The 25,803-nt window shown below is 45.5% G+C and overlaps 1 protein-coding gene across 1 annotated transcript; it reads right to left on the bottom strand.

Moving 5' to 3' along the window:
- Positions 1 to 564: 564 nt before the first annotated feature.
- Positions 565 to 22,735, bottom strand: ehmt1b (euchromatic histone-lysine N-methyltransferase 1b). Its single transcript, XM_064972458.1, is given in 28 exon segments — positions 565 to 2,384; positions 2,601 to 2,776; positions 3,951 to 4,029; positions 4,156 to 4,242; positions 4,451 to 4,566; positions 4,652 to 4,729; positions 5,711 to 5,855; positions 6,042 to 6,203; positions 6,786 to 6,940; positions 7,106 to 7,210; positions 8,044 to 8,145; positions 8,366 to 8,488; positions 8,748 to 8,854; positions 8,964 to 9,046; positions 12,394 to 12,606; positions 12,808 to 13,043; positions 13,522 to 13,665; positions 13,826 to 13,971; positions 14,382 to 14,495; positions 14,605 to 14,722; positions 14,918 to 14,980; positions 15,168 to 15,329; positions 15,456 to 15,592; positions 15,791 to 15,938; positions 16,074 to 16,618; positions 16,735 to 16,822; positions 22,578 to 22,648; positions 22,651 to 22,735. Coding segments are annotated over 28 exon segments (3,951 nt in total). The 5' UTR covers positions 22,721 to 22,735; the 3' UTR covers positions 565 to 2,206.
- Positions 22,736 to 25,803: the final 3,068 nt, after the last annotated feature.

Here is a 25,803-nt window from a genome sequence, read left to right as displayed (position 1 = left end):
TTGATAAAAGTCACCTTTCCCGAAAGATGTACACGGTTCTCGAAACGTCACACAAGGGAAATCCTACAGACCTTGTTTGAAGAAGTTCTAAAATCCTCTATGGTAAAAATGGTGAATAAAATGACCACTCGGTTTTATGACGTCCACTGTGGGGCTCTGTTGCCAGAGGACATAAGGAACCACTGAAATTCTTATGAAAACTCACTAAATACAAAACACCTATTTTACATAAGCCCATCGCTCCTCTGGGAGCCATTAGAAATTGGTCTTCCCCAGCGCATTCCATCCTGGTTTCCCTTGTATCTGCCTCAAGCTCCCGCCCCCAGGTGTTCCCCTTTTCCCTTGTGCATTCCAGTGTTAGCCTGGTGATGTTGGAGGATGTGGCTGATCTATCCCCATCTTCTCCTCCAGATCCCCTCATCCACTGGAACCCGTCTGGTGCGCTCCCTCATTTTGCTCTGTAAATAAAACCTGCCAGCCATATTCATTAGTAGTACATTTATTGGAAAAAATATACAACCAATTAGACAGATGTTTCAGTCCAGAAATGTAACAGAAAGCAAATAATTTTATAACCTTTTTATTTTCATACATTTGAAAATGTGCACAATATTCACTAACCATACTAACCACATTTAAAGACATGGGAATAATGTGTAGGTTTCCATCAACATGAAATCATGGAACAACATTAACAGGATAACTACAGTAACTACAGTTAGAAAACTGGAGGTACATTTAAATGTAAAAAAAAAAAAATGAAAAAAAAATTCTTTATCTTATTTTACAACTCGTATTCACTTGGTGAGTCATTCAAAATGAATAAAAGTCAAATAAAACCGTCAGCACCATTTGCTTGAGTCTCACCCCATTAACATTCAAATCCCATTTAATGGCGCCAGAAGTGGCAAATTAATATTTTTGACTCAATGTTCAAAAGAGTGAGTCAGCCTCAAACATGCTTAAAAACCTTGCAGATTTAACAAAAAAAAATCCATCTGCTTTCATTTTTGCAGGTACAGTATGGCAAACTGTACAGTTTAGACAACTCCCACCTAAACACTTGTGCACCAGAATCCTCAATCATGACACCCTTAGTTGGGCCATTGAATGTCACACCATCCTTCATATACACCCTTTCCAGTAGACAAATAGTTAATAGAAAGGGGCCATTGTATTGTAAAATAATTCATGCCAAATAACTGAGAAAATAATCTGCCACTCCTTGTGTGGTCAAAACAGATTGCAAGAGTCTTTCTTGGACAATTGTCAACTTCCTCTAGAACAGAACAGTGAGATGATTGGTCAGTGTCCTCATTGACTATAAATCGATAGTTCCTCTTTTCTTAACCTGATATCTGATGTTCTGCATACAATACACCTTGCTTGATGTTATTCTGTATAGAAAATTTGATTTAAAACTATTATTTAAATATAAAGGTGATAATTAAAAAGTATTTATCGTTGATATTGATATCTAGCACTGACCATTATTTTCCTGTAGAAATGCTCAAGAGGAAAAGTCCAGTAAAAACCTACACTTGTGACTTAAGTCCTCTGTCCCGTTCGCAATCAAAATATAGCATATGAGGTAAATACGTGAACTGTTATAAATTGTGCATGAACATTGCTCATTTCTATGGTACGATTTGAGGGGTATGGGCGCTCATGCTGCAAATTTCTTTCGCACTGAAAATGTTTCTCACGAATAGATATACATTGTTGCTTAGTACAAACTTGATTCAGACCACTGGTTAGGAAACACCATCACCCAGATGGCAACTGCCCAGGATGGAGCACAAAGCAGGTTTGAGAATTCCAATTGGAACCAACAAAACAAGAGCAAGGCTCATAGCAAGGCCATTTTTCTCCAACATTTTTTTTATTTGTAGCACTTCAGACACATATCAAACATACAGAATTGTTTCCTGTCCAATGTGTCCTGCACTGAGGGGCAGTTTCAGTGGAAGTTCAGAGTTTGTGCTGGTAAGGATGTGATGTAAGAGCTGGATGAGACATTAAGCAGATGAGTTTCTGTGGGGTTGATTGTTGATCTCAGTGATGGACCTGAAGGTTCATTGTGGTGATGGTTCCACCTGGGGGTGGAGGTGGGGCGTCTGGGGATGTACAGCTCATGGCCTGGGGGGGATTGGAGACGCGTCTCTGCTGTCCTGGAAGTCCTATTTGTGGGGCTGGGAGAGTGGGCTCAGGAGGGGGTTGTAGAGGAGCTGGTATCAGGGAGGGTGCTGTGCTGCTGGTCCTGGGGCGAGCTGTCTGCCTGGCGCAGGGCAATGACCGCCGCTGAGTACTTGCACTTGGGAGAGCCGCACTCACAGCTAAAGTGCTTCCCCTTGATGTCCCAGAAATGGTCGCCGTAGTCAAAGCTGAGAGAGGAGGGTTGGGTCAAAAAGAGCGAGTTAGATGAATCTAGAATCAAGCTACCTAATCTTGATTTTAGGGAGAACAAAGGAATTGTCTAAGAATTGATGAAAGGCTTAAACATAGAATGACAAACTTAAATATACATACAAGGTAATAACTTCCAAAGACTGGTAATTACATCACCTTTTGTCAAGTAAAGCATATAATATGACTCTTACCCTAGCTCTTCCCCAGCCTTGATGGTCTCGCAGGCGAAGAACGCGATATGGGGGAAGCGCAAGTCCTGGTGTGCCGTGAAAACCCGGCAGGGGAACAGGTTCGGCTCGCACATGTGGTTAATGAACCGGCTGATGTTGCCATAGAAACGGGCGTCGATACAGTACACGTCACCCTCCTGCGACCAAACAACATAAATGGATCATAATGAAAAAAGCAGGTTTGTGGCATCATCTGCAGTGGTAATTCTTCACGGGCAAAGAAATCAAACAGATCAAGACAAAGGAGATGATTGGGGACTACAGGAAAAAGAGGACCAAGCACGCCCCCATTCTCATCGACGGGGCTGCAGTGGAGCAGGTCCACATCACCAACAAACTAACATGGTCAAGCACACCGTGACAGTCGTGAAGCGGGCACGACAAAACCCATTCCTCAGGAGAATGAAAAGATTTGGCTCAAAAGGTTATACAGCTGCAACATCAAGAGCATCCTGACGGGTTGCATCACTGCCTGGTATGGCAACTGCTCGGCCTCCGACCGCAAGGCACTACAGAGGGTAGTGCGAACTGCCCAGTACATCACTTGGGACAAGCTTCCTGCCATCCAGGACCTCTATACCAGACGGTGTCAGAGGAAGGCCCTAAAAATTGTCAAAGACTCCAGCCCCCCTAGTCATAGACTGTTCTCTCTGCTACCACACGGCAAGCGGTACCGGAGGGCCAAATCTAGGTCCAAGAGGCTTCTAAACAGCTTCTACCCCCAAGCCATAAGACTCCTGAACATCTAGTCAAATGGCGACCCAGACTATTTGTATTCCCTGCTCCACACCACTGCCACTCTCTGTTGTCATCTGTGCCTCGTCACTTTTAATTAACTCTACCTACATGTCCATACTACCTCAACTAACCGGTGTACATGGACTCTGTACTTGCACCTCCCTGTATACGTTATTTTTTACTGCTGCTCTTAAATTACTTGTTACTTTTAGCTCTTATTTTTATCCATATCTTTTTTTAAACTGCACTGTTGGTTTGGGGCTCGTAAGCATTTCACTGTAAGGTCTACATCTGTTGTATTCGGCACGTGTGACTAATAAAATTAGATTTGAATAGCACGAAGACAGACAATAATCGTAGAATAGCAGAGTGTTTTAGAAACAAGTCCAGGAAAGGCCTCGAGACAAGAATACAATTAATTTATCACTGGGTAACAGATTGAAATCTGCCTGCAAAGCACAGCAGATCCCACTGCAATTACAGTGGTCCAAGTTGAGATACCTAGTTACATTTTGGATTTGTCCTAAAGTTAGCCAGCAAGATTTAATGACATTCATGAGCACTGATCCCTACCTTGCTGTCTAGGTTGAACAGGTAGGAGTCGTTTTCCCTGACATCTGCCTCTGCGTCAGAGATGATCTCCCCCACATACCTGTGGACAGGAAGTGAGGTCAGGGACCCATCGTTGCAGCACCACACACAGATGACATTGAATGGTCGTCTAAGAGCTTGAAGGTGGGGTAAAACTACGCATTGTGAAAGGGGGTCTAGGACTCACTCGCACACAAAGGTTCCCTGGGGAATTTCCTGCAGTGTCCGCACCCCCCAGCCCATACGACTGGTCCGGAACAGCTGGAGCCGGACCCTGAAAAGAAAATGTACTAACAGCACATTCAACTCGCAAACACATTATCCCGACATGCATTTTGGGATGTCAGATGCATTACTAATGAGTGGTTGCGGTTTGACTGAAATACATTTTTTTCTGATCTAGATTATCATCAATAGGGTTGAGGAGTGTTGGCTTGGTTGTAAAAATAAGGTTGAATGTAGAGACAGGAAATTGGAGGTACCTCAGTCCGTTCTGCACCACGCGGTTCTTGCAGGTTCTCCAGCAGGAGCAGGCGTGGTTACACTCGAAGATGAGGGGCGGTTCCTCACGACAGAACTCCGGGAGCAGACGACCCTCCTGAGAAAGGTCATGGAACAGACATGACAATCATAGGAGACCAGCACTTTGTCAACAATAGTGATACTGAAGTGTAGGGTCTTACCTTGTCATACCAACAGCGCAGGCTAAGCTGGCCACACATGCAGCTGCTTGAGGAGCAGTCGTCTTTACACACACAGTACTGTGGATCGCAGAGAGAAAGATGGTAATTTCATCTTTCAGGTCATCAAGTATGCTCAACTCTAGGATGGTCTATTCTAGGAGTCTCCAACCTTTTCTAGAATGAGAGCTACTTTTTTTTTTAAATGAAGCATGTCGAGCGCTACGATTTTTTCCCTGGGAGCTTTCAAACAGGCACATTCTTCTCTTCTTCTCTGCAACTTTTCCCCGGGGCGTTAGTGTACAAGACTTTTCTGTCAATATACCTGGTAAAATATTGGTTCATAAACAACTCCAAGGGGGGCCCTATAAAATCAGATTTTGTTCCCCTAAATTGTTTTATATTTATAATGTATTTTTTCTGGTTTAATGCTTTAGTTTTTCCATTCTTAAAATTACAATTGTTCATAGAGAAACAATGAAAGTGGATGTTGAGTTCATGTCAATGCTTAAATCACATCAGAAGATAATTTATTTTAGATGAAAACACATTGAGTGAAATTCCCCTTTAATTGTGCATTTGGCCCTAGTGAGGAATGTGCCGATCTAGCGATAGTGCTGTACTCATTTCATTCTCAGTTTCCAAATGATATACGTTTGACAGGTAAGCCTACTTTGCAGTTAACATTTAATTGAGAAGGTTTTGTGGAAAGTATTTCTGTCGACCCACAAGTTGGTTAACACATCAACTTGCTACACACAGAGTGATAGACAAACACGTGCGTCACACAGACAGACAGGCAGTAGTGCTGGAAATTAAATAGGCAGATATTGTGTTAGCAACTATTGGCTTAAAAAGCCAAACCTAACTAGGGTTGGGATATTGTCAATGTTGCATTGATTACATAGTAGCTGGGAGCTTGTGGTGTTGATATTTGTTTATGACAGTTTGCTGTGGGAAACCGTGGAAAATTGCATGTACTTTCAGAATTGTTTGGCGAGCGACTCATATGTGGGCTGCGAGTTGCTGGAGACCCTTGGTCTCTCCAGTCACATGACCCACCTGTAAGTGTGTGATGTTCTTGTCTATGTTCATGGGGGAGGTGACACAGTTGTCTGGGACATATTTGTAGTTATCCGGACAGGGCTCACTGTCCACTGAGTTGACACAGGGTACTGGAACTCCCTCATACCCCCGGGCTATGTCTCTGTGGTGAAAGATGTACTGGTCAGCAAAAAGGTCCCAGTGGATTATACTTGACAATCGGTCAAAAAGGGGTAGCCACAAGTAAAGGAAAGGGTAGAAAAGGGTGCGTGGATCAGAGACAGAGCATCAGAAAGGTAAACGTGAGAAATGCATGAACGTTTGAGAGACGGCGATCCAGGTATTCTACCTGTTAAGGACCTTCTCCCCCTGGGTGCTGCTCCTGGCCTCCTTCACCCTCCTGTTAGTCTGCAGGGTGAGCCACACCCTGGAACTGTGGCTGCAGCAGTCTGGCGGCGTCTCCCCCTCACGGTTCTTCAGGTTGACATCCGCCCCGCGAGACAGAAAGAGCCTGAGAGGCCACAGATCATAGCCTTCAACACCATCACTTAACTGCACTAGATGGAACAGTCCTGATGTGGCTACAGCCTCGGTTCTAATAGTGGAGGCTACAGCCTCGGTTCTAATAGTGGAGGCTACAGCCTCGGTTCTAATAGTGGAGGCTACAGCCTCGGTTCTAATAGTGGAGGCTACAGCCTCGGTTCTAATAGTGGAGGCTACAGCCTCGGTTCTAATAGTGGAGGCTACAGCCTCGGTTCTAATAGTGGAGGCTACAGCCTCGGTTCTAATAGTGGAGGCTACAGCCTCGGTTATAATAGTGGAGGCTACAGCCTCGGTTATAATAGTGGAGGCTACAGCCTCGGTTATAATAGTGGAGGCTACAGCCTCGGTTATAATAGTGGAGGCTACAGCCTCGGTTATAATAGTGGAGGCTACAGCCTCGGTTATAATAGTGGAGGCTACAGTCTCGGTTATAATAGTGGAGGCTACAGCCTCGGTTATAATAGTGGAGGCTACAGCCACAGCAGTGCTGTAGATGGAGACTATTTCTTATTGCCGAATCACCAGTCATTTCCCCTCAACCTCCACTCACGTGACACATTCGAGCCTGTTCTCCCGTGCAGCGATGTGCAGGGGGGAGTCTCCATGGATGTTGACAGCATGGAGGTCACACTTGGACTCTAGGAGGAGCTCAGCAATCTCCACACTGCCAGAGAAGGCCGCCCAGTGGAGACAGATGTTCTCCTCCTACAAACAGACAACGGTTAGCAAATTCACGACGACAAAGTTCATAGACGATGACAAAGTCAGACAAAAAAAAAAAAAAACTCAAGATAGAGCAAAGTAAATTAAACAAAAATAATTTGGCTTGTGGGAGGTCATGAAGACTCTCAGTTAACCCTAGTTACTGACCTTGTCCCTAATGTTGATGTCAGCCCCTTTATTGAGCAGCATCTTCACCTGCTCTAGGTGCTTATACTCTGTTGCCCAAATCATAGCCGTCCAACCGCCATCGTCCTAGAGAGAGTAACACATCACAGCTTTAACAACGGGCCCCTACAGCATTGGATTGCTTCAATGTCCTGGATATAACAACGAGTGGTGTCACTAACCTTCTCCAAGAGATATTATAAGAGGTTGAGGAGGATGTATTACCACAAGGACAAAGACTGCCATGACATCGTTCCTGCCATAATGGATCAATACCTGCAGCAAGGTCAAGCACTTCAAATAGAGACATCAAATACCATACTCAGGTTTTTAAACTCTGCAGTACCACAATCTTATGGCCTCAGAGGGCCCGTGATGGTGGCACACAAAAGGACTTCTCCTTTTGAAATGCTGGAGCATCTCTGCCACACATCCCTGAGATCAGATACATTTTTGAGGCAGAGAAACATCTGTTTTGGAGATGGCCAGAATAGGAGGTCAACGACAACTGGCTCAGTAGCTTTACACAAACAAATTGGCTTTCACGTCAGCGGGGTAGCCAATGGGGTTGTAATCCTAACTAATGCATGCTGAGAAAGAACAGATCCTTCCACAGCAGCTGCAATGTAAGAGGAAACCATTAGGAGCCCATGTGGAGCGGATGGGAGCAGCACGCCCACCGAGAGGAGAGTCAGGCCCCTACAGAAAGGCTACTAGTGAGAGCACAACACAAACACGGGCCAGAGCAAAACAACAACTGAATTAACATGAAAGCTGGTTCTGTTTGACTTCAGTGGTACAACCAACACAAGCCATGGTAAGCTAAAATCATGTTGAGGGACTAAACATTGTGCAGAATTACGGCTATGCTCACCAAGTTTGTGTTTCACCGGTTTATGACTGAAAAAAGCAGAACTCACCTGACAGTTGATGTCTATGAGTCCTGTGGAGAGTAGATGCTCCACAATGTTATAATGGCCAATCTTAGCAGCTAGGTGGAGACAAGTGAACCCCTCCACATCCTGGAGAACAGAAGGGAGTCCAACACACATTGCTGTCGTCATAAGAGTCATACCACTGTAATACAACACAACCCTCGATATAGCATGCAAGCCCTGTTAGTAGGCCATCAAAACACTAAAGCCTAAGCCACTGCCCCCATGGAAATATAGACTAATGAAGTCTCCCAGGAGAATGAGGTATGCGTGTCGTTGTGGTGTTAGAGAGGGTGTGTGAACCCACCTTGTGGCTGGCGATGGCTCCTGCCCTCAGTAGGTAGCAGACCGCCTCCAGGTGGTTGTTCTCGCAGGCCTCCATCAGGGGCGTGCGCTGGTCCTCATCGCAGATGTCCAGGTTAGCACCAGACTGGTAGGGAGGGAGGGACAGACCAAAACAACTAGATCAATCTACTCTGATCCACTCAATACTGTCGAAATTGATCCTCGATAAGATGTTGATGACTGTCCGATTAAAATGATCCACTATGAAGACGTCAACATGTGTGCAACGTAATAACCTGGCGAGTCAACCGATGGAACCCATGCTGGAAAGCTTGGTCTCGATGCAATGCAGCGTCTACCCCATCCCTCATCCACTCCCAGTGGGAACCATAGCCAAGCCTCACCTGAACCAGCAGGTGACAGATCTCCTGGTGGCCTGCCTCAGATGCTACATGGAGGGGGGTGCGTCTGCTCTGGCTCTCCATCTTAAAGTTAGGGTCTACCCCATCCACTAGTGGACAGGGATACAGAGGGACATTTGTTATTCACAGAAAACTGACCAGATAATGACGTTTGTTCATTGTTTAGTATCTTAGTTAAAAAAAAGACATCTTCCTCACCCAACATGAGCAAGACCTTCTGTATTTCCCCCTGTTTAGCAGAGATGAACAGCTGCTTGGGGTGAAACCGCAGCTTCTTGGGCCTGATGCAGGACACATGGAAGAAGTCAGTCCACAGGAATACACCTTCACAATAACAACAGGAAAATATTGACGATAATTATTTAACGTCTGCATGAACATGTCACACAGGAAGGTAGCTGAGGAACCCTCAATGTTCTCTTACTGTGCCGTCAAAAACTATTCAGACCCCTTGACTTTTTCCACTTGAAAGCCTTTTCCTAAAATTGATTAAAAAATTGTTTTTTCCTCCTCATCAATCTACACACTCAATACCTCAATGAAAAACGTAAATATTACATTTACATAAGTATTTTGTTGAGTGTGTACTTTGTTGAAGCACCTTTGGCAGTGATTACAGCCTCGAGTCTTCTTGGGTATGAAGCTACAAGCTTGGCACACCTGTATTTGAGAGTTTATCCAATTTTTCTCTGCAGATCCTCTCAAGCGCTGTCAGGTTGGATGAGGAGCGTCACTGCACATCGCTGTCTCTCCAGTGATGTTAGATCGGGCTCAAGTCCGGGCTCTTTGTCCTGTTGGAAGGTGAATCTTCGCCCCGGTCTGAGGTCAGGAGCGCGGTGGAGCAGGTTTCCATCAAGGATCTCTCTGTTCTTTGCTACGTTCATCTTTCCCTCGATCCCGACTAGTCTCCCAGTCCTTGTCGCTGAAAAACATCCCCGCAGCATGATGCTGCCACCACTCTGCTTCACCATAGGGATGGTGCCAGGTTTCCTCCAGATGTGACATTTAGCATTCAGGCCAAAGAATTGTGTTTTCATTAGGCCAGAGAACCTTGTTTATCATGCTGTGTCCTGTAGGTGCCATTTGGCAAACTGCAAGCAGGCTGTCATGCACATTTTACTGAGGAGTGGCTTCCGTCTGGCCACTCTACCATAAAGGCCTGAATCGTGGAGCGCCGCAGAGATGGTTGTCCTTCTGGAAGGTTCTCCCATCTCCGCAGAGAAACTCTGGAGCTCTGTCAGTGTGACAGAGCCGATTGCTCAGTTTGCCTGGGCAGCCAGCTCTAGGAAGAGTCTTGGTGGTTCCAAACTTCTCCCATTTAAGATTGATGGAAGCCACTGTATTCTTGAGGACCTTCAATGCTGCCGAATTGTTTTGGTACCCTTCCCCAGATCTGTGCCTCGACACAATCTATGGACAATTCCTTCAACCTCATGGCTTGGTTTTTGCTCTGATATGCACCGTCAACTGTGGGACCTTATATAGACAGGTGTGTGTTCGGTGTCCTGTGTGAATCTAAGTGTGCGTTCTCTAATTCTCTCCTTCTTTTAAGTTCCTCGGCATACACATCAAACTGAATTGGTCCACCCACACAGACAGCATCATGAAGAAGGCGCAGCAGCGCCTCTTCAACCTCAGGAGGCTGAAGAAATTCGGCTTGTCACCAAAAGCACTCACAAACTTCTACAGATGCACAATAGAGAGCATCCTGGCGGGCTGTATCACCGCCTGGTACGGCAACTGCTCCACCCACAACTGTAAGGCTCTCCAGAGGGTAGTGAGTTCTGCACAACACATCACCGGGGGCAAACTACCTGCCCTCCAGGACACCTACACCACCCGATGTTACAGGAAGGCCATAAAGATCATCAAGGACAACACCCACCCGAACCACTGCCTGTTCACCCCGCTATCATCCAGAAGGCGAGGTCAGTACAGGTGCATCAAAGCTGGGACCGAGAGACTGAAAAACAGCTTCTATTTCAAGGCCATCAGACTGTTAAACAGCAACCACTAACATTGAGTGGCTGCTGCCAACACACTGACTCAACTCCAGCCACTTTAATAATGGGAATTGATGGGAAATGATGTAGGTAGGTAGCACTTTAAACAATGCTACCTAATATAATGTTTACATACCCTACATTATTCATCTCATATGTATACGTATATACTGTACTCTATATCATCTACTGCATCTTTATGTAATATATGTATCACTAGCCACTTTAACTATGCCACTTTGTTTACATACTCATCTCATATGTATATACTGTACTCGATACCATCTACTGTATCTTGCCTATGCTGCTCTGTACCATCACTCATTCATATATCTTTATGTACATATTCTCTATTCCCTTACACTTGTGTATAAGACAGTAGTTTTGGAATTGTTAGTTAGATTACTTGTTGGTTATTACTGCATTGTCGGAACTAGAAGCACAAGCATTTCGCTACACTCGCATTAACATCTGCTAACCATGTGTATGTGACAAATAAAATTTGATTTGATTTGATTCTCTTTCTTTCTCTCTCTCGGGGGACCTGAGCCCTAGGACCATGCCTCAGGACTACCTGACATGATGACTCCTTGCTGTCCCCAGACCACCTGGCCGTGCTGCTGCTCCAGTTTCAACTGTTCTGCCTTATTATTATTGACCATGCTGGTCATTTATGAACATTTGAACATTTTGGCCATGTTCTGTTATAATCTCCACCCGGCACAGCCAGAAGAGGACTGGCCACCCCACATAGCCTGGTTCCTCTCTAGGTTTCTTCCTAGATTTTGGCCTTTCTCGGGAGTTTTTCCTAGCCACCGTGCTTCTACACCTGCATTGCTTGCTGTTTGGGGTTTTAGGCTGGGTTTCTGTACAGCACTTTGAGATATCAGCTGATGTACAAAGGGCTATATAAATAAATTTGATTTAATTTGTGTGCCTTTCCAAATCATGTCCAATCAATTGAATTTACCACATGTGGACTCCAATCAAGTTGTAGAAACATCTCAAGGATGATCAATGGAAACAGGATGCATCTGAGCTCAATTTCGAGTCTCATAGTAAAGGATTTGAATACTTACCAGTCAAAAGTTTGGACTTAGGGGTTTTTCTTTATTTTACTATTTTCTACATTGTAGAATAATAGTGAAGACATCAAAACTATGAAATAGCACATATGGAATCATGTAGTAACCAAAAAAGTGTTAAACAAATCAAAATATGTTATATTTGAGATTCTACAAAGTGGCCACCCTTTGCCTTCATGACAGCTTTGCACACGCTTGGCACGCTTCTCTCAACCAGCTTGAGGTCTTCTTCTTCTATTTCTCGCATATTTTTTTTTTAAGGCAAAACGTTCCCACCTTGTCTAGCGTAATTTGTTTTGTCGACATTTGGGAAGTTCACTGACAAATGTGCCGTTTCCATCAAGTGGGTTGTGCCATTTTTTATCCGGCATCGACGACACGCATGAAAAGGTTGGATCAGAACCATGTTAGTAACACTAAAAGTGGTTAAGAGTGTGAGAGGAGACTGGTGAGTGGGTGGAATACTAATCAGGACAATCAAACATAGTAGAGCAGCATTTTTTAACCTCTCAAACCCTGAGTCTTGGTAGAATGTCTTACTTCTCTGTGTCCAGTGCCAGCAGGATGCTCTCCAAGGTCTCTTTAGGGGCGGCACCCACTCCTATGCCGATCCCCATGCCCACAGCAGGAAGCAGAAGTCCAGTTCTGGAGCCCCCGGGGAAGGAGGAGGTGTCCAGGGTGTGCTCGGGTGGGATGGAGAGAGAGCTGTCTGCTTGGCCACCCAGATCACCTCCCTCAGAGAGACAGAATGGACTGGAACACACACAGAAGGGTGACAAATGCCTGATTACTGCAACAGAAGAGTGATACTGTTGAAAGTACCAGTGTCATCTTTCCAGACTGAAAGGAATACATAACATGAAACGATGTATTGATGAAAACGTGAGATTCGGCTCCTTTCTTTACCTGCTTTACCCCCCCAACCCATTATTCCCAATAGTGCTGTGAACCTACCCTCCAGTTGTGGTGTCTGCCCTGCCCTCCGCCGTCCTGGGCGTGGCAGGGTCATGTGCAACACGTGTGGCGGGCACGGTGGAGGTTGTGTCGGCCTTGGCGATGGTTACCTCCTTGGCCTTGCTGGCCTCTTCCCCACAGTGTGGACAGAACGTCTGGCCCTTCAGTACTGAGGCACAGGCCTGGTGGAAACGGTGGGAGATGTTGATGTCCGGTTGGCACTCCATGAACGTACCCTACAACCCAAACATACACAACCAAGTCAGCGTGTCCGCCATTGAAGAATCCCACTGTTTTAACGTTTTCGAAGGCCATAATCACAGAATATATAAAGGCCTTGGCTAGTTCAGTGTCATCAGTAGGGACAGGTTTTTTTCCCTCTAACCGCTAATAATTAGGACCAAGGGCTTTTCCTGGCTTACTAGAAGACCCTTTCCACTCAGAAATAGATTCAATGTTTGCCCATTCCCACTCCGGGGAGGTCCCAGTCCCACTCCGGGGAGGTCCCAGTCCCACTCCGGGGAGGTCCCAGTCCCACTCCGGGGAGGTCCCAGTCCCACTCCGGGGAGGTCCCAGTCCCACTCCGGGAGGTCCCAGTCCCACTCCGGGGAGGTCCCAGTCCCACTCCGGGGAGGTCCCAGTCCCACTCCGGGGAGGTCCCAGTCCCACTCCGGGGAGGTCCCAGTCCCACTCCGGGGAGGTCCCAGTACTCACGGCCCTGCAGAAGAAGCCACAGCCGGGGCAGCATTGGTGCTTGACCATGCCGGCCCGGTGGTCCTCACACAGCACCAGCAGCTGCACAGAATTTGAGGGTCGCATCATCTCATGCTTTAGAACCGCACTCTGACACCGGCTCAGCTGTGAGGAGAAGGAAAGAGGTACGTATGAGTGAGAATCAAAGTCTGAAAAGGGAGAAAGGGATAATCAGGAAGAAGCCAAAAACAGAGAGAATATAGTAAGTGGACATAGGGAACGGGATACGCGCAAAAATATGATGAGGCCTAGCATCAAGGCTCACCTGCCGGTCGACGCTCTCCGTGGCCATGCACTTCCTGTCGGCGAGCGTGAGGATCTCCCGACTCTTGGGCGTCTCCATGCGACAGCTGCAGAGGGGCAGCTCCTGCACCATATCTGGCTCCACACTTCCCATAGCCCCAGAAACTCCTGCACAGAGGACCATCCACTCAGCTCATCTGACAGATGTCAATATGACCCTTACGAGACACAGGTTTAATGCGCTTTCCAAGAGTTTATAGAGATTCATTTATAAAGATACAGACTGCAAGAGCTACAATCGTGGTATAGTTCTAGACTCTTGATTATCAGATTTTATATTTCTATGGCAGACCACCAGGGGGCGCTCAGTGCTGCTCTCATGAGTCATCTGAACCTGTCAGGGAGGACAGAGGCCTCACAAAACCAAGACCATTTCGGGGTCTTCAGAAACATTAAAAGGTAGTCTATGGACGGGAAAATCTCTGAGAGGAATTATCTTACCAACAGGCAGTTCAGTTCACAACTACCCCCATTTCCTCTTATTCCCCCATCACCTACTCCTCTGTGGCCTCACTCACCTGTGTGCAGTGAGGAGAGCAGCTTCTCCTGGGCTTTGAGGTTGAGTAAGTGGAGGGGAACCTCTGTGTACTCCTTATTGAGGCCTGCCTGGTCCTGGGGCTGGGGTCCTGTGCCTGGAAAGGGATGTAGAGTTAGCTAGCACAGGGAGCAGAAAGTCAAAAGGATTTCTCTTCAGATGTTTCCATAATGTTCCTCATAAGACAGAGCGGTGGGTTACTGTACCAGGGAGTCCCTCGATCTTGGGCTTAGGCTTCCTTTTCCGTTTCCTGGATGGCCGGAGCCAGGCGCTGTCTCCCTTCACCTTCTTCTTCAATCTCTTCTTCACGCTGGATTCCGAGCTCTGTGTGTAAAGCAGATCATTTGAGAGATGTATTCTCTCCAATGTCAATCAATGTACCCTTCCTCAGTCTGATGGTGGAACAACATGACTGAGGACGAGACTGTGCTTTGATAACGTTTGGGTTCACAAAAACACTCACTTACGTCGTTCTAATCTAGAGGACTCAAAGAAGGGAAAAGAGTTGTGTAATCCTACCAAGTCAGACTCGTTCTCCTCTTCTTCCTCTTCAGCTGATTCCTCAGAGTCCGGCTCCTCTCCCTGAACCGACAAGTATCACACAATGTCAAAGAGGTTTAGCCATTTGCAAAACGTTTTAATTGCATTTCCCACCTTAACGTGTGGTTCTAAACCTGTGATATCTATGAATGTAATAGAAGCATCATTTTATCAAGGTTCTCAACTGGGGTGCAGACTAAGATAAGATAAGACCAACTAAGATTTCAACCTGAAGGGCAAGGCAAGATGTTCGACTCTTCTCCTGGCCCGTGGAGACACCTTCCTCTCCACCCTGCTCCTCCTCCTCCTCCCATTCCTCTCCATCTTCCAGATCTTCCTCCTCGGACTCATTCTCCATCCTTTCCCCGTTGACATGCGCTACTTCTTTAGGCTGAGGGGGGGGGGGGGCAGTTACATATCACAATATGATGCTGACAGCCAAATATCCAAATTCTAATACATTTCCTCCCAATTTCCATTAAATTCTAAAAGATAGTCTATGGAGGAGAGATGAAACCTGTGTGCTTTGAGTTGATTGTTGAAGTTGACTAAACATCTCCACCACTGTCAGCTGCCTCAGCACTTTGGTTTTCTTCCTGGGGACCAGACTGTACGTTCCCATCTTCCTCTTCTTCTTCCTCGATGCCGACGCTGCTGGAAAAGAGCAACCAATTGAGCCTCAAGAAGCCATGAACCTCTTAAGCTACGGCACAGTACACACAGCCTTTATTCATACTCCTCTGGCTTGTGCAGCCTTGAAATAAGTAGATAGCCTCCAGTAAGCAAAGTACTGCCATTACAGTACTTGTACCCTCTCCCCTGTACTGTAGGCCCCAGTGTTGTCTCTCTGACCTGTCTGGGACTTGGCTGTGGCAGCAGCCGGCAAGTCGTTTTGGCTCTGAGGTAGCTGGTTCTGGGAGGGGGATGTCTTCTCCTCCTCTGGTCCATTCAGACTCTCCTCGTCTGCACCGTTTGGTTCTGTTAATGCCCTGTTTAGAAGCTACGGCGATAAAGAAAATATTAGTGAATCAAAAGGCGGCTATGCTTCACATTTGAATAGAATTTCACTCATGTGTCTCACGGAAATACCTGAACCATTCATCGACTCTCTCTTTACTAGGCTAATACTAGCTACCTTTAATGTCTGGTTGGACGCTGGCCTGGACATGGTCTTGCGTGCTCGGTGTATGGCGATGGACAGCGGAGAGGGGGCGGGGGAGTCGCTAGGGGACGTGCCATTTTTAGTCTCTGTGTCTGAATCCCCCTGTCCCGACGGGGAGCCAGCCTGGTGGTTATCAGTTCTTAGTGCACCAGGACTGTGGGCATGCCCTGCAGAGGAGGACAGGAAGGTTGTGGTGGTGTGTCCCACCATTGTGGTGCCGGAGGGCAACCAGCTAGTCCTGTGTGGGGCAGCCACCAAGCCTGTCCCCGTTGTAGACCCCCCCTCCTGCTGCTTGCCGAGGATGTATCCATTACTCCCGGTGACGGAACCGTGAGGTGGGTCGGTCTCCAACATCCCATTCTCTGTGACCACCTGAGACTTGTTGCCCAGGGAGACCAGGGGGGTGAGGCACTGGTGTCCGTTCCCCACCTCTGCGCTCTCATAGGTTCCGTTTAGCTCCGCCTCTTCTCCGGGGGAGGATCCCAGTCTGGAAGCTACCTCCTCATTTCTCAATGTGTCTGGAACAGTAGATATCAGTCAGTCTCACAGTATGGTCTTATGTTAGGCTAAAGAGACGAAGACTAGGAGTAAACCTTACCATGTTTAGCTGTAATGGCTTTAAAGAGGAGCTCACCTCCTTCCTCCTCTCGGTCCCCAGGTGATTCCATCCCCTCCTCCATGGACTCCCCTTTACCCAATCTGCCTTCGGCCAGACCTGTGGGCTGACAGCACACACACAAACTGCTAACTACATGCCCAGCGTCAAGAACACAGCTATATGGTCAGAGAAATTCATATAGCCTACAAAAGCGTGCTGGACAATTAACAGCCTTGCTACGCCAAATACAGGCCTACTCTGTTTAGAGAGGTTACAGACCAACAGAATGCACTCATAAACCTACGTATGTCCACAATTTCACTCGATTTTTAAGCTTGAAGTATGTAAAGTTTATGATCCCCATGTCTGAAAAAGTCTGCAACTCTGTGTGGCTATGACAGACACAGAACAGAACTCTTATCACTACAAAGCCTAATGGGTTGTTCCACCTGAAAAAAAGTACAAGCATTATTTTGTTGAAATATAATTTTCTCTGAGAAATTAAGCTAATTGACTGACCCAAATTGGCCATATTCATTTATAGGACTCATATAATATTCAATAAACATAGTACCTGATCTGATTTGGACAAAACTTATTCCGAAAAATGAATAAGACATGAGGAATAAAAATAAATAAAAGAAATGGCCAAAAGCCTCCCACGGACCCCACACCAAGCCCACCAACAGCCAGTAGTAGTAGTAGTATGAAGCTGCGGCTTGGTGTATTGTTTATTCATACTATGTAATGTATTCTTAGTGAATATGGTGATGACCCCCCTGTTCAGAGAAATTAGCCCAGCTTGCATTTTCCCCATAAGTGTTTAAGTACCCTGTGTTGCCCACCAGATGTCACTGTTCCTGCCACATTCTTTTATCACATTTTCTGGTGTCTTGCGTTTATTAATAAATGAATAACATTTTCTCTGCAACTTTAGGTAGAAAACCAATAGCTTTTGCTCATGATGAAAATAAATATTATGGCCATCCTCACAAGTCAAACCAGTCCTCCACGAAAGCAATTCAGCTTGTCCTTTTTTTAGGCTTAATCTGTGTCCAGGAAATAGCCCATGTGTGTGGTTTATTCCCTTCAATAAAAGTCTGGATTAGTTAGACCATTCCTGGTGCACAAGCAAACCATTGGGCTTCAGCAGTTCTAATGGTTTCAATGTTCTTCAAATGGTACATGTCCCAAACACACACACACACACTGTAGTGTTTTGCAATGGGTTGGATTTAATGGTAAATGTCACCAATCACATGACAGAGATGTTTGCTAATAATTTTATTGAAAAACACAACTACCATGCAATGGTTTATAATTGTATTATTTTATTATGGTTCTCATATTTTAGTCCCTAGTCAATTTATCAACCCAAGAAAATTGCAATTAACAGAAATGTCCCTTCTTTTATTTTTTTAAACTAATTGACTGATGTCGGTTCAATTATTTTAATTCCAGTTAGTCCTGTGAGCACAATGCGCAGTTTCTCCAGAGACAGATCAGATCAAGCGCAAACTGTGGGATGTAGTAGGGAGTTGTAGTGTCCAACAGGCCAATATTCTACAAAGTTTAGCACAGAACACATTGTAATTAACAACAATGACCATAATCCATTGCGCGCCTACTTGTCCTGTGTGTGGAGCAGACACGGAGAGAAGAGACGGAAGACGTGCGATGGAGGGGGATAGAGAGCAGCTTCTTCGCGAAGGGACATACAGTCACAGACATGCATTGGTTTTGTCTATTGTTTGTATTATTTTTTGTTGTTGCATTGTTTGTATATGACGGTATTTTAAAATGTGACTGTCCTTGTCTATCAGTGTATCAGTGTTTCGTTACTTAGTGTTTAATTGTGGACCCCAGGAAGAGTAGCTGCTGCTTCAGCATTGGGGATCCAAATAAACAAATACCTGAAAACACATTATCTAAGTGATTGATACTTGGTATTCAGCAGTCACAAAAGTGTGCCTACTAAAATAGTGATTTTGTTTGACAGGATATGCAGGAGCTCTAAGGATGAGATGACTTGGAAAGAAATAATAAAATAAAACAAATGTAATATTACAAAACTATTTTATTAAAGTACAGTAATGGGATTAAATGGGACTTTTATTAATTGATTTATGCTGTGTCACAGCATTCAACCCACATAATGCATAGCACATTTAATGTTAATTTGATTTTTTAAATACATTTTTAAATAATCAAACCGGGGAGGACATCACCAAATGCACAGAGAATACATTACACAGTATGAATAAACTCCAGGCAGCAGCTTCATAATACAGAGAACTGATATCGTATTCTGGTCGTTGGGGTGGCCTTGATGTAGGGAGGTCCATGGGCTTTTCACCAGTTATTTGGATTCCTCACATCTTAACTCATTGTTAAGAAAAGGTTTGGTCCAAATCGGATGTTGGGTACTATATTTATTGAATGTTATATGACTACAGATGACTCATTCTTTAACACACCGAGGCCAAACAGGAAGAAAGGCCAGGTGCTCTGCTCCCTCTCTCTGGCCCGCTGTCTTCAGGCCCTCACCGACTACGCTCTGCTGACATGCTAGGCTGAAGGCCCAGTTCTGGCCGCTGCTCAGTAAGGAGCACTGTAATAGGAATGGAATTAAACGGTGTCTCCTCTCCTCCTACAGAAAGGCTTTAACTCCAACATCTCCAACCTCCAGAGAAAGCATCTCATGCTCAACCAACTGTCAGCATACTTCAAATAGGCCAAACAAGGCCAAATTACTCAGATTAGCACCCAGATCACAAGTCAACTATGATGATTATGGTGAAGACCTATGCAGGGACACGAAACAACCCATAACATGTTCTTGCCTTATTCTGTCTCATCTTCACTCATGTACCCGGCCCATCTCTTTCAATGCAATCTTCCTTCAGCAGCACCAGACAAAAACAAACAAAGGATAAAGACAGCAGACACCATGAACCAGAGCAGGAAAACCAAAAACAGATACATCAGACAGGAGATAAAGAAGAGGACACATGCAGTTATAGCAGTGAATCCACCTTTTCAAACCGACAGGTTTCTGTTTCAGTTACAGAACGTCTGACAAGCTCAGAAGAGGAAGCAGGTAAGAGGGATCCGCAATGGGAGGAAATTCACCATGTTCCCCTTCCCCGCTGACGACCCAGGCCCGTCGCAGAAGCTCTCACTACCAATTGGAAGCCCCATCAGAAACCTGCCTCTAAAGCCACCACAAAATGTCTGCCGAATGTGGCTCTAACAACAAAATATGCCCTTCTCACAGTCTCCACCAGGGGAGCCATTACACAGACAGTCTTATGTGGGCTAAGAGTGGGAAGGTTGTGCAGTGCTTTGGTATTGGAGGATATAGCCTAGCATCAGACTCCATCAGCTGTCCACGGCCACCGCCCCTACAGTCCCCTCGGCCAGAGGATGGCCCCCACCTCTTGGCACCCTGCCACCATCAGGAGCTGAAGAGGACCTATTAGATTGGTTAGATAGAGGCCTCTTGTTTCAATGTGTCCTTCAGGATTAGCCTGTCAGATTAAAAAGGCACCTCAGCCTAGCTGCTAGATCTGACCGACAAACTCAGGAGAGCTTTTGACATGAAACCCTGCTCTGGAGCTCCACCTGACAGAACGTTGAGCCAAGGCTGATAATTCACAGTGGAAATCAAGTAAAATAAACTTGAAAAGTAACCCAAACAATGGGCTTATTTGTTTTAAGTCTAAGTAAAGGGATGTGTGAATTGTCTAAAACCACTGACAACCCACCAGTGTCTTTCTTTCTGTCAGGCAGATGCATGTGTGTCTTGACAATGTAGTGGCCTCTCTGTAGCTCTTGACACACATAGCTCAGTGGATCCACAGACAAATCCATTGGTATTCTGAGCACTCTGCCTTATCCTGCTCTCTCCTCTCGGTTATGAGAGAAATGTCTTCGATTTAGAGATACTTCGATTTATTAATGGGGGGGGGGGAAAAAAACGCAATCATAGACTAAAGTCTTCCAACATCAATCAAACAGAAAGCAATTGAGCTTTTTCAACAGTTAAGGGAAAAATTGGTCATGCTCGTCTGAAACACTTGCTCGTCTAAGCCACTCGCACCCAAGAGCAAGCTGATAACTGTCAGAGGCTGAGGCTCCCAAAGAAAAAGGATCTCTGAGGCATTCTCACATGAGACCAGGTAGAAGAGAAGGGGTTCCAGAGACAGATTCCAAGGTGTGTGGTCAACACAGGTCTGAGAGGGGAGAAACCCTTTCATATCCCTTCATAGATTCAAGAAACCTTCTCTAATCGTGCTTCTCTATGTCCTCAGTTCTGCCCCTAGTGGGTGAAAATGGAAGTTGCTCATTGGAGAGAGGAGGAGGGGGAGGGAAGAGAGAGAGGAGAGAGGGCCGTCTGCAGATCTCCGCCATTTCGTAACCAGATTGTTTACTGACACAACGTGGCCAACGCTGCATTTTTCCACTAGGGACATGTGGCCAGGATTTACATGGATGGGGGATGGGAGCTCCAAGGCAGATCCACCTATGGGTTCTAATAAATAATTAGCCAACATGAGAAAAGACAAGTATATCAGAATCATTACAAAATGTAGGCTACACAATGAAAGTAACAAAACAAAAAAAGCACGTAAAAAAATTATACTGTAAAAAACAAAACCGACTTCTAAACGTTAATATCAGACACGGTCATTTAAAAATGACTGCATCTGCCCACCATTTCATTCTAAAACAAAGCCAATGGCAGTGAGGTCACTGCACCCTGTAGCTATTAGAACACAGCTAGCTACATGACTGAAGTCTGTCTTGGGTTGTGGCTTCTGACGCCAGTCCCCTGAATAAGGCTTGTCTAGCTATTGAAAGGCTGTGAACGATTAGAAAACATCTACTAACATAGCCTGGCAATGTAAACAACAATCTAGCTTCCTCCTATCACAGGTAAGATTAAGACTGCCAAGCGCCCAAGAGAGCAACACTGTAAACAAAAGACGCATTGACAAAAGGGTCAAAAACAGCTATTGAGCAATGACCATCGCCGCCTTGCCGATCGCCTCCTCTTTCCTCGAAGATGGATGATTTGTATCATTAAATTCACAAGACGGCAGCAGGAACAAAAAGTGAGGAATTTGGACTTGTAACAATGTGGGGGGGGGGAATAAACTACTGTTGCAAAGCCATTATGGAGTGCAGGTACCATCACACTGGATACTGAAGCTGGTGCGGAACAGCACTGAGGCTACGGTATTGTAAGACCTGAGTCTGACTGTCACACTGGATTATCCTGCAGGCATTCATCCTTCTTCTGTTTCTCTCCAGTGTGTCTTTTACCATATGGGACATTTTCACTGCGGTACCTCCTTGGCCCTTTCCTGGAGGAGAGGGTAGGGCTGCAAAGAGAAAGAGGAAGGAAGGAGAGAGAGGAGTGAAACGAGGATGGGTCTGAGTCCTGGAGTGCCTGCCGGACAGTAAGGGAGGATTTGAGAATTAGAAGAAGTCAGACCACTGCCGAGTGCATTCATCTCCAGCCTACTGTAGCATGCTCCTTTCCCTTATGCTCCAAACACAGCTATCAATAATGGACATTTCCCCAGACAGCAGGACCCACAAAGCACCTTGGCGAGATTCAAATAGCCATTCCTCTAACACCTGACCCAGGTGAACACAGTGCATTACTAACCACCTCACCATAGGGGAGTAGCAGCTTGCTGCCATATGAAATGCTGCAGTCACAGATCACATCAGGCTGAAAAAGCCTGGATTACTGATCAAACTCTCTGTTCAAGCCTGCTGTCATGGACTCTGAAGACTGGCTTCACAGCCCAGAATAGGCTACTGTCCCCTTCCCTGTGGTAAATATGTACTTGCAGTAGGCATCATACCTGCTTTCTCCTGATGGCCTCCATTGAGGAGAGTGGTGGAGAGGGAGAGAGAGTGTGGGTGCTTGAGAGGAGCGGGAGTCTCCAACGGATTGTTCCTCTTCTCCTTTTCCTCCTCGCATGCAGACATTCAACTCGTTGGTCATGTGACCCAGCAGCTCCCTCGGTCCCTCGCTTCAGAGGTCTTCCACAGAGCATGCGCAGTCAGTTCGAATCAGTGGCTCCTCTTTTTTTCTCTCTCGCGACCTGCGCGCGGATGAATGTGGACAGCCATTTCAGGAACAGCAACATCCAAAAGTGAGAAACGGTCACTAAGCAAGGGGCCAAAAGAGGAGAGGTGTGCGCGCGAGTCAGCTTCTTAAAAACTCAATCAACACTGTTCTCCTTTAAAACAGAGCCCGCGAGGAGAGAGGCAAAAAATGGAACTTGCATGGGAGTGATTCTCAGCCATCTCACCTCTACATTTACATTCTAATCTTTTAGCAGACGCTCTTATCCAGAGAGATTTACAGTAGTAAGTGCCTACAGGTATTACATGTTTATACTGGTCTCCCGTGGGATTTGAACCTACAACCCTGGCGTTGCAAGCACCATGACCTATGAACTGAGCCACAATTGGCCATCAGGCCAAGACAACTCTTCAACAGATAGGCCTACTGTAATGTACCTGTGGAAATGATGGATGCCAACTTCACTGTATCGGCAAGGAGAGGTCAGAAAAGGCCTCCAGCGAACTGTTCTATGACATGACCCTTGAAGCAGACAATCTCAAGTGAATTCTAAATCAAATAAAATGACGAACGAGGAGGAGAAAGCTTGGGGGAAGCTAGACTATAACCAAATCAAAAAGACGTCGAAGTACGTGGACTGCCGATGATGTCGCTACCTTTTGGCGCAATCTTTTCTGTTTGGTTGTAATTCATAACAGAAAAAAAAGGATCTAATCCAATGCCATTGCTTCAATAGCTTGTTAAACACTTCCTTAGGCAACAGTGACTCGGATCTTGTTTCAGTGGTGGAATCTTTTGGCATAGAACAACGTCAATGACTACGTCACTACTTTATCCGCTTGAATAAAATACGAAATAGCAGCAAGCAAGATTGATAGCAAACTTTGGTTTTTAATCACAGCGTTCTGCCTTCTGATTTGTTGGGAGAGTCCCAGGATCGTTTTTTTTCTTCTTATCGACATAGGCAGTGACGTAGTTCTTTTAGGCCAAAAGAGTCAATCATTGAAACCAGACTCGAGTCACTGTGTTGCCTGGGGGTGGGGGTCAGGTTTTCGAGAATATTGATTTATACTGCTGAGTGACTAGTCCACCTCTTCTTTTGAGAGGTGAAATACCTTATCTGTTTAGTCAGGATCTCTCCCTCTCCCCCTGTTTTTCTCCCTTGCCATCTGCACTTCTCCCTCTGAAAGGATGGGAGGTATCAAGGCTTCCTCTCTGACCACTGAATTAATTCCTCATATTGTCCTCGGGTTGAAGACCACAGGGCAACACCACACGATGCCTCCCCAGAAGAGTCGGGGAAACTAGCACACATATCCCAATCATACAGGCCAGGGTCCTTCTCTGATCTGATATGCACACATCCATTATTGTTTTCCCCTCCTCTCCAGAGTGATGCATTTTAATTTGTTGTGGTAAATGAAAACACAAATATGAATTGTTTAACGCCAAGCTGGCAAGGGTGTCAAGGGAGGATATTTATCAGAGAGAGTTTGATAAGGACACACCAGATCTGGTACATCATCCTTTCAGAATGTCAGAGCTATTCTGAGATTCCCTGTTACAAACGGAGGCTTGAATTTCCCTACACATTTTATTCATGACAAACCTCTCTCCAGAACATGTTAAGTTTATTAGCTACATAGGATGGGAACTCAATTGTGCTCATTGCTTCTCCAGCCCTGTGTTCACGCTGCCCTATTGTCAGGCCCTCAACATGGCACGACGAGGCAGTGAGGCAGTCTACCGAGCATGCTCAGTAGGCATCTCAGCCATTTTGAAGCTCTATGAACTAGTTGCAGGCAATGGAGTAAGAAGTATCAAAAAAAAAAAAAAAAAAAAAATCAAACAACGATCTTAAACCCACACCATATTTCGAAATCTTACATCCCACAAAGAAAAATCTGTTTCATGTTTTCTGTTGGACAGGAATCAATGTATTTTCTTATGCCACGATAGAACCGACGCAGGAATAAAGCGAGAGCAAGAAAGAAAGAGAAAGAATTCAGCACTAAACAGAAACTGAGGCCATTATAGGAGTTCTGTTAGTCTACTCGCAGCAGTGTGTGCTACCACACGCCCACGGAAAGCCGGGGCCCACTGCCAGTGAGACATTTAGTCCTCATCTCTTCTGACTATGGCCACTAAAATTAGTACAACCTATGCACACACACACGACGAGTAGCCACACGACGAGAGGCTACCAGAAGTCACTAGTACTCCACAATAAATTCTCCAAAAACTGGTGTCATGCAAACAGCCTTCAAGAAAAGGGCTTGAGAAAGACTTCTACATTCTGACAGTTTCCATCCCACTCTAGTCTGCCACCACCCAGGTTAGTTAACCCCTCAACTCCAACAGAATACCCCACAATTGGTTGATTCTCAGGATTACAATGTTCAACAGACTGTATTTGTGGACAGCGTACAATTCAGCTAGATTTGTAAACAACATCAATGCTGTTCATTCGGAACTAAGGCCTTTCCCAAATCAACCAGACTAATACAAAAGACAGAATGCCTGATGTCCTCATTAACTAATCCAAAGAGTCAGAGGGGAACACAGGGCTTCCGCTTCCCTGTCCCTGCTGGGCTCCTGGGGTGGATATGGATTTGAGGCCCCTCTACATGTACATGGATCGTTCAGAGGATAGTCCCTCAGTCATTCCCAGGAATATGGTTTAGCCAGACACATACTAGGCTATCGCCAGCTGATCAAGTCTTGCTGGGCATCTCGTTCTCCTGATTGATAAACCTGAGCGTTTCTGGTCTACAGGTAAAAGACATGGCCAAGTCTGTGGAACCTTGACACAATTCAATCGATTAGCTTAATTAATTAACCAATCAATCATGGGGTTTAGCTTCCAAAAAAAAAAGACAGAAATTAAGGAGGCTGTCAATTCCCAAACTATTTAAAAAGACAACTGAGATCCATCTGAGCAAGCCCCATTAGAAGAGAGTCAAGACATAAGAAAATGGAGATTGTAATAATCCTTTTCT

Source organism: Oncorhynchus masou, chromosome 8 (assembly GCF_036934945.1).
Source record: "Oncorhynchus masou masou isolate Uvic2021 chromosome 8, UVic_Omas_1.1, whole genome shotgun sequence".
Classification (NCBI taxonomy): Eukaryota; Metazoa; Chordata; class Actinopteri; order Salmoniformes; family Salmonidae; genus Oncorhynchus; species Oncorhynchus masou.
The sequence above is the reverse complement of the archived record's forward strand: the minus strand, read 5'-3'. Positions and strand labels throughout refer to the sequence as shown.